The sequence below is a fragment of the Solanum verrucosum genome, unplaced genomic scaffold (assembly GCF_900185275.1).
Source record: "Solanum verrucosum unplaced genomic scaffold, falcon-dt-bn FXZP01000007.1, whole genome shotgun sequence".
NCBI lineage: Eukaryota > Viridiplantae > Streptophyta > Magnoliopsida > Solanales > Solanaceae > Solanum > Solanum verrucosum.
The window spans coordinates 5,491,324-5,499,973 of record NW_026020177.1 but is presented as its reverse complement, the minus strand read 5'-3'; the positions used below and the strand labels follow the sequence as shown (position 1 = coordinate 5,499,973).

Here is an 8,650-nt window from a genome sequence, read left to right as displayed (position 1 = left end):
CACAAGTGATCCCAAGCTAACCCTGTTGGCATGATCATGAGCATACTAAAGATAATAAACTGATGCGGAAGCTAAATCATAAATAAATCTGAAAAGATGGGGAATACCCATATACTATAACTGAATATATCAAATCTGAGAGTTTAATACAAAAGAAATATCAAACTAAAATACTAAGCTGAATCTAACTATGTCTGAAATAAGCCTCTAAACTGACTAGAAATGTTGGGACATGCCCCAACTAGTCTAGCAAAACTGAAACTAAAGACTAAAAGCGATAAAGATAAACATGTCACTAGTCCTCGAAGAATGAGGACTCACCACTGATGCTGCTGAACTGGAGATCGAGAACCGATCTAAGCGTGATCTGGATGTGGAGAACCTAAACCTACATCACGAGAAGATGTAGCGCACGTATGTGTCAGTACATGAAAGTACTGAACATGCATGATAGAGTAAAGCTGAAATAACATATAACTGAACAAAGCAATAAAGCAATGAAATAATCTGAACATGATATAGATACTGAAAATACTGAATACTGAGCTAACTGATGCAATGACCAAATTTATAACATGCTGAGACTGAATACTGACTGTACTGAAATATGGTCAATGCAAAATAGTCTGACTAAACTGTGGGAGATACTAATAAACAACATAAAACCACATAGCTAAATGTGGAGTCTGATGTATACGCCCCATCGAGAGGAACCCAATATAACCTGCCAGATGTATAAAGGCATGCTGGCGTGATCACTAAACTGATATTGCCCACAGAGGGGACTTACATCTACGTGGCTCGTAGTTCTGGGACTATATGGGTATGCTGAACCCTAGTCCAACTCGGTATTATGCTACTCCTAATGAATTAAGTGGTTAACACATTATGACTGAGTTCTGTAAAGTACTGGATAGCTTAAAACTGAACATGCAAACTGAGAATGCAATAATTAATCTGATAATGATGCATTAATAACTGAGGCATGTATAATTGAATAACTGAGATATCTAACCTAGCATGTGTAATTCAAGAACTAAAGAAATACATAGCTAGGTTTCTGAAATTCATGCGAGAAACGATGTAATAACATGATAATCTGAATTGGAACATCTAAATAACTAATTCATGATGATCTGTTTAAATTCTAGAAACCCTAGGTCTATTGAAGATAAGGGAATCAAGAAACTGACTGAATTCTAGGGACCCAATGGGGGAAAGGAACCCACTAGTAAAAATCCCACATACCTGGTGACGAATTCCACGGAGAAATCTTTCGATTTCGAGGCTGGAACTGATGGAACCTTCCTGTGTTCTTGAACTAGGGTTCTTGACCTTTTTTCTCCTATCTTGATTCTAATTTTCTAAGTTATCATTAATGATTTTTGACTAAGGTAAGTTCTAGTTATGTTTCTAGGCTTAAACTGACTAAAAACCTCATGATTTAGGGTCTAAACGGCGTATCTTAGGGGTTTAAACGAAATAGAAAAAGACTAAAAGACCCCTAAACTTAGCTGCTGTCGAAGTGACTGACGGACGGGACTGCCAGGCCGTCATTCCAATCGAATGGATCCGTAGGTGGAGTGTGCCCGACAGGGCATCACTAAAATGAGCATAACTTTTTACTTGGAGTTCGGAAGTTAGCAAACTCGATGGCATTGGAAAGATAATTCAATTATCTATCATATCATAGGTCATGGGACACACAATTATTTTTGTGCTATAAGTTATGACCGTCTGAAGTTGATCCATCAACAATTTTCAGCTAATTAGTTGTTAATCCTCACCTACGGTCAGACCTACGGACTGTGGATTGATTGACGGTCCGTGCTGGTTAGCCGTCAATCGGGACTGAAGCTGGGCTTTGGGACATCGATCCACGAACACGAGCTACGGTCCGTGACCTGACCTACGGACAGTTAGTCTGGTCGTGGGTCAAATACTTAGCCAAATTTTCTGACTGAGTTCTGGGAAAGTTTTCTGTCACGAACCACGGACCTGCAGGATGGACCGTGAGTCCAGCCACGGTCCGTGGATGGTGTCCATGAATGCCACCTGTAACACCAGAAATATGAAATCTCTATTTTCAGATACGGGGTTGTTACACAACCCCCAAGGTTTCAACTCGGATAATTGGCACCAAGGTCAAGGAAACCAAAGTTGGAACTATGGAAACTACAATCGAGAGTGAAACTATGTCCGAGATGGGAACTACAATTATGATAACAACTACAATCGAAAAAGTTATTGCAACAGAAATGAGAGAGTTGGGCCCTATGTTCCACCTGGGAATACGGAATCTGGAAATAGAGAAGCTGGAGGTAGTATGTCACGCCTTGAGGATATGATGCAAAATATGATGAAATGGTTTTATGCAACTGATGAGAATGTGAAAGAGATGCGAAATGACTTGTCTGGAATTGTTGAAAAAGTTTATGCATATGCAGTGTCTATCAATTAACTTGAGAAGCAGTTTAGTCAATTGTACACTACTGCAAACCCACGTCCTCCTGGCACATTTTCTAGCAACACCATCCATAATCTAAAAAATGATGGGCATTGTATGGGAGTCACTTCTCGAGGAGGTAAACAGACCATTGATCCCCCTATGCTGTCTGAGGTTGAAATTATGGTAAAAAAAGATGACGATGAGATTGAGGTTACTGGAGAGTCTAAAATTGCTACAGAGAAGGAAGAGGAGGTAACTCAAAAAATTGTTCTCATGCCTATAACTCCACCTCCATTCCTACAGTGATTGGTGAAGAAGACCGATGAAGAAAAATACTGTAGTTTCATAACTATGTTGAAACAACTCTCCATCAATGTGCCGTTGATTGAAGATTTAGAGAAAATGCCTCGGTATGCGAAATTTATGAAAGATTTGGTGACCAAGAACAGAGCTGTCAGTTTTAAGAATGATGAGATGTTGCAACATTGTAGTACTATTTGATGAGTCCACAAATTGGACTCATTTAGGGCTTTATTTTAATAGAAATAGTGTCCCCGATTACTTGTTTTATCTCAATACCTGATTAAAATGCCTAAGTTTCAGGTATTTGAAGTTTTACTGGAAACATGGACACTTAGGCGCTAAACTGAGCAAAAAGGGCTGAAAAGAACAAGAAATGAAAGTATGTGGATCGCCGAGTCCAACTTGGCGAGTCACCGAATTGACATGCACCTCCCTTTGTTCTAGTACGCGAAGCCTTGAAGAAAGTGGATTAAAAGGCAAGGAAAGGAGCAGTCGCCGAGTCACATCAAAGGAGCATGCGTTCTAATGAGGGAATCAAGATGCTCAACCAGAGTAGATAGGCGAACAGTAGGAAACTAAGATTGTACACTATTTACGACACTACCAAGTGTATACACCATGATAACCTCCAATGAATATGGATTCAAAGCATTTTTAAACTATAATTTATTTTATCCTGGGAGTTTTGTTTTGATATAAACATTTTCTAAATGATTTCCGATTACTTCTGTGAAGCAATACTATACCGCCCAATGATCCAGACTATGAGGATGCTGAAGGCAAGACACTGAAGGCGATGAGCTGATTAAAGGGCGGATCAACGAGTTCATCGGCGATCTCGACTAATGTCGCCTAACGATCCTCCACAACAAAATCTGTGAAAATTATAAATACTAGTTAGAGTTGTAGTCTTGGGGAGGATCAATTTTAGAGCAAATATTATTATTAGTCTATAGTATTTTTCTCTCAAGTTTGTGGAGGGTTTTGTGAAGACTTGAAGAAAGGAGTTCATCTTCCCCAAGTTGGAAGTGGGTCATCTTTATTCTTCTTCCGTAGCTTAATTCAAGGTTTAATTTATTATACCCAGTTGATTTCTTTATCATGTTATGTATAATTTCTTATTTCTTGATGTGTGGCTAAAAACCCCCATTCTTGGGGTGTGATTTAGCAAATATGGATTGATATTCCTGTTGGGTCTTGGTTGCTGATAGGTTAGATGTATGTTAATGGTGATTTCACCTAGTGGTTGTGGTTTAATCTAAAGGGTTTGTAGTTACAAATACAGAGCCACCTATGTGTTTTCGGCTTGCCCGAGAGGGAGGTCGCAAAACCAAAACCAATAGATCGATGTCCTAAGGAGTGGGTCGACATGAGGTTCATCCCGAGAGAGTGAGCCCTAGTCCTATATCCTAACACTCAACTCGAAAGAGTGAGTGGGGTAAGGCATAGGCTGGTCTTCATGTGGCAAATGGGTGTCCGACAGGAACGTATTTGAAACGGGGTAAGTTGCTCGAGAGGGAACTTATTTCCATTTAAAGCTTAGCCTAGTCATTATTGTCTCGCAAATTTCCTATTGAAAGCATGTACCCAACGATTTATCTCAACTTGTTTTGCGGTCACATCCCAAGAACCTTTCCCCATACTTGATTTTCTTTTTTATTTTGTTGTTTTATCACTTGTTATTAAACCTCCATTTGATAGTTTACACTTTCGTGTCATCCCCTTTAATTTACTATGTTTTTGTTCGTTAATATATTTAGCTATCACCAGTTAGAATGTAATTTTATTTTTCTATCAATTCTCAAAACTGCTCCCTTGGGACACGACCCCAACCCTCGATTGGGTTACTATACTATCAACGATTGTAGACACTCATACCGTAGGTCAGTGTCGGTCACAATAAGCATCAAAATGGCACCGCTGCCGAGGAATGGGTTAGTTGAGAATTTTTAGTTCACTAGAGTTTTCGTCTTATTAATCGTAGATTATTAATTTTACTCTTAGTTTTGTTTTTCATTGACTTTTTGATTGTATGTAATCCCAAGGGTCATTGGCAAGAATTTCTGTTTTTCTTAGTTTTAGCTTTACTAACTTAATTTTTATCTTTGCTTTGGTTGTTTGTGTTGAAAACAGAAATTATGAGTGAGGACGTGGGGGACAGTTGCCACGCAAACAATCCATTGAATATTGACTTGCACCGAGATGACATTGACGATGTTAATAGTGTTTATGACCCCTCTATATTGGGTGAGATAGGTGCATTTCGCTTGTCGCAGGGTGGCAGAAATGGAAATTTTGAAGTCACTAGCACAACACTCCATCTCATACATTCAAGGGGCCTATACAGAGGATTGGATCATGAAGACTCACAAAAACATATCCAAAGCTTCTTGGACGTATGTGCTCCATTGTCATTCAAAAATTGGTCGCAAGAAGCTATCAGGCTTCACTTATTCCCATTGTCACTGACAGGAGAAGCCACTACGTGGTTGTCTGAGCTTCCCAAAAGTTTTATCACATCATGGAAAGAATTAGTCACAGCTTTCCACAATAGATTCTTTCCCCCGTCAAAAATGATGAAGTTGAGGGATGACATTCAGAATTTCAAACAAAAAGCGAGTGAATCAATTCATGAGTCGTGGATTAGATATAAAAGGTCTCTGCGAAAATGCCCAACACATGGGCTGCCAAGTAAGTTGCTACTCCAATATTTTTACCGAAGTCTTGATTCAGTCAACAAAGGGATAGCTGATCAATTGGTTCAAGGCGGCATAATTCCACAACCCTTTGAGGTGGCCTCATTTCTCCTAGATGGTATGGCTAGAGTAAATCAAGCTCGGTACACCAAAGAAGATCAAGTTTCCCCTCTGTGTTTCAGGCTGACGCAAGAACAACTTGATAAAGAAAAAGAGAGGGATGAAAACATTAAAAGTTTTTTAGATGGAAGATTTACAAGAGCACATGAAAGGCAACTGTGAAGTTTTTTGCGCAGAAGGGGGTTGTTTTTCCGATAACTTGAAATCGGGAGGGAATCAAGGTTGAAACCACAAAAGGAATGAGGAGGGTTTCCACCCGCACTATCAGTCGCGGGTTGGAAATCAAGGTTGGAACCACCCTAGAGGTGAAGGACCTAGGCAATATTTCTAAGAGTGGACTGAGCATAACGATCATGAAGAATACCAAACTCAATTGATTGACAGCCCGACATCAAGGGGGAGTGACAGCAGCCCTAGGGTGAATGATCTACTGACACAAATTCTTGAGAAAGTTGAAGGCTCTAATGATTTTCTAAAAGGAATGAGAGATGTTTTTTCTTCGCTAAATAGTAAGGTGAACTCTCATGCTAATGCCATCAAGATGCTGGAAGGTCAATTGAATCTCCTATCGGCCCAACTAACAACCAAGATGCCAAAGGAAAATGAGGAAGGAGAGCTGGCTGTAGTTACCCGTAGTGGGAAGGTAGCGATAGGTAATGAAGGAGAAGAACGTGAGGAAAATCAGGGTAGGGAAGAAGCAAAAATTACCGATCATCAAAACCTAGGCAAGAAAGCACAAGAAGGAATGAATCAGCACAATGAAACTCCAAAAATAATACAACCATTACCCAAAATACCTCCACCTTTTCCCCAGCGTTTGAAAAAGAAGAATGAAGATGAGAAGTTTAAAAAATTCTTGTCTATGTTCAAGAAGTTGTCCATCAACCTTCCTTTGGTGGAAGCATTGCTGGAGATGCCAGGGTATGCTAAATTCATGAAAGAGCTAGCCACCAAGAAGAGGATCTTGGATTATGAAATGATTGAAATGCCTCATAGTTGAAGTGCGATCATGACAAATGAGTTAATTACTAAAAGAGAAGACCCTGGTGCTTTCACTATCCCGTGTACTATTGGAATGCTCCAATTTGCCAAGGCTTTATGTGACCTAGGAGCAAGCATCGACCTGATTCCATACGCCATATACAAGCAACTTGGATTGGGAGAACCAAAGGCAACTACAATGAGACTTCTCATGGCAAATCGATCGATCAAGCATATATTTGGAATCCTCTATGATATCTTGGTCAAAGTAGATCGGTTCATATTTCTATTTGACTTTGTGATTTTAGACTGTGACATTGATGTTGAGGTCCCCATTATTTTGGGAAGGCCATTCTTAGCAACCGGCAAAGCATTAGTGGATGTTGAAAGCGACAAGTTGAAATTCCGTGTGAATGACGATGAGGTAACTTTCAACATCTGCAAATCCATGAAACAACCAAGTGATATCTATGTAGTGTCTACTGAAGATGTTATAGATGAGGCAGTGGCAAGTGTGAGCCATCTGCTGCGCAAGAATTAGCCTCTTGAGTCAATACTTGCAAATCATGACAACTCGAAAATTCAAGAATATGATGAAATGATCGCAGCCCTAATAGGGTTAGGAGCATATGCACGAAATCCGATTAAGTTGGATACCGACCTAAAAAACCAATGCAGCCCACCTGCAAAGCCATCAATGGAAGAGCTGCCAACTCTAGAACTGAAAGTACTCCCATCCCATCTCAAGTATGTTTTCTTGGGAACTAACAACACTCTACCAGTGATTATTGCATCAAATCTGAGTGAAGGGCAGGTAAAAGTGCTTGTTGAATTACTACAAAAGCACATAAAAGCAATCAGATGGACCATAGTTGATATCGTGGGCATCCCGCCCAGTATCTGCACCCATAAGATTCGGCTGGACAGTGAATGAAAACCCAGTGTAGAGCATCAGTGAAGGTTGAACCCCCTGATGCAAGAGGTAGTAAAAAAGGAGATCATCTAGTGGCTTGATGTAGGATATCTATCCAATTTCAGACAGCAAATAGGTCAGACCAGTGCGATGCGTACCAAAAAAGGGTGGCATAGCAGTGGTCCCAAATGCTAAAGGAGAGCTTGTGCTGACTAGACCTGTAACGGGATGGAGCGTGTGCATGGATTATCGAAAGCTAACTTCATGGACTGAAAAGGACCATTTTCAAATGCCCTTCATGGACCAGATGCTTGACAGGTTATCAGAGAGAGAGTGGCTTTGTTTTTTGGATGGACACTCCGGATACAACCAGATATCTATCGCACCAGAAGATCAAGAGAAAACCACTTTCACATGCCCTTATGGGACCTTTGCATTCAAAGGGATGCCATTCGGACTTTGTAATGCACCGACAACTTTTCAACAATGCATGTTGTCCATCTTTGCAGATATGGTTGAGGACTCTCTGGAAGTCTTTATGGATGATTTCTCAGTCGTGGGGGACACATTTGAAGAATGCTTGCCACATTTAGAGTGAGTGCTCCAAAGGTGTGTGGAAACGAATATAGTCCTAAATTGGGAGAAATGCCATTTCATTATGAAATAAGGCATTGTTCTTGGGCATAAAGTGTCGCAACAAGGGCTGCAAGTTGACAAAGCAAAAATTGAGGTTATTGAGAAACTACCACCACCGATCTCAATAAAGGGGATTCACAATTTCATGGGCCATACAGGTTTCTACCGGAGATTCATTAAGGATTTCTCAAAGAATGCACTATCACTATGCAAACTCTTAGAGAAGGAAGTGAAATTCTACTTTGATGAAGCTTGTATGGCAGCATTTAAATGTTTGAAGGATAAATTGATATCCACACCAATTATCATCAGCCCCAATTGGTCAGAACCATTCGAATTAATGTGCGATGCGAGTGGGATGGCATTAGGTGTAGTATTGGGACAAAAGTGTACCAAACTGTTTTACCCAATTTATTACGCAAGCAAGACTCTAAATAGTTCCCAGCGAAATTACACAGTCACTGAACAAGAGTTGATAGCCGTGGTCTATGCTTTCGAAAGGTTCTGGGCATACTTGCTAGGCACTAAAGTAGTTGTTCATACAGACCATGC

The 8,650-nt window shown here is 40.2% G+C and overlaps 1 protein-coding gene across 1 annotated transcript; it reads left to right on the top strand.

Annotated features, from left to right (window-relative positions):
* Positions 1-6,577: 6,577 nt before the first annotated feature.
* On the top strand, positions 6,578-7,090 carry LOC125829133 (uncharacterized). The gene has a single exon (XM_049508394.1). The coding sequence runs from the start codon at positions 6,578-6,580 to the stop codon at positions 7,088-7,090; it is 513 nt and encodes a 170-aa protein (XP_049364351.1).
* The last annotated feature ends 1,560 nt before the right edge of the window (positions 7,091-8,650 follow it).

Bases quoted from the DNA above. Each gene is read 5' to 3' on its own strand.
- LOC125829133 (XM_049508394.1), top strand. From the start codon at position 6,578: ATGACAAATGAGTTAATTACTAAAAGAGAAGACCCTGGTGCTTTCACT.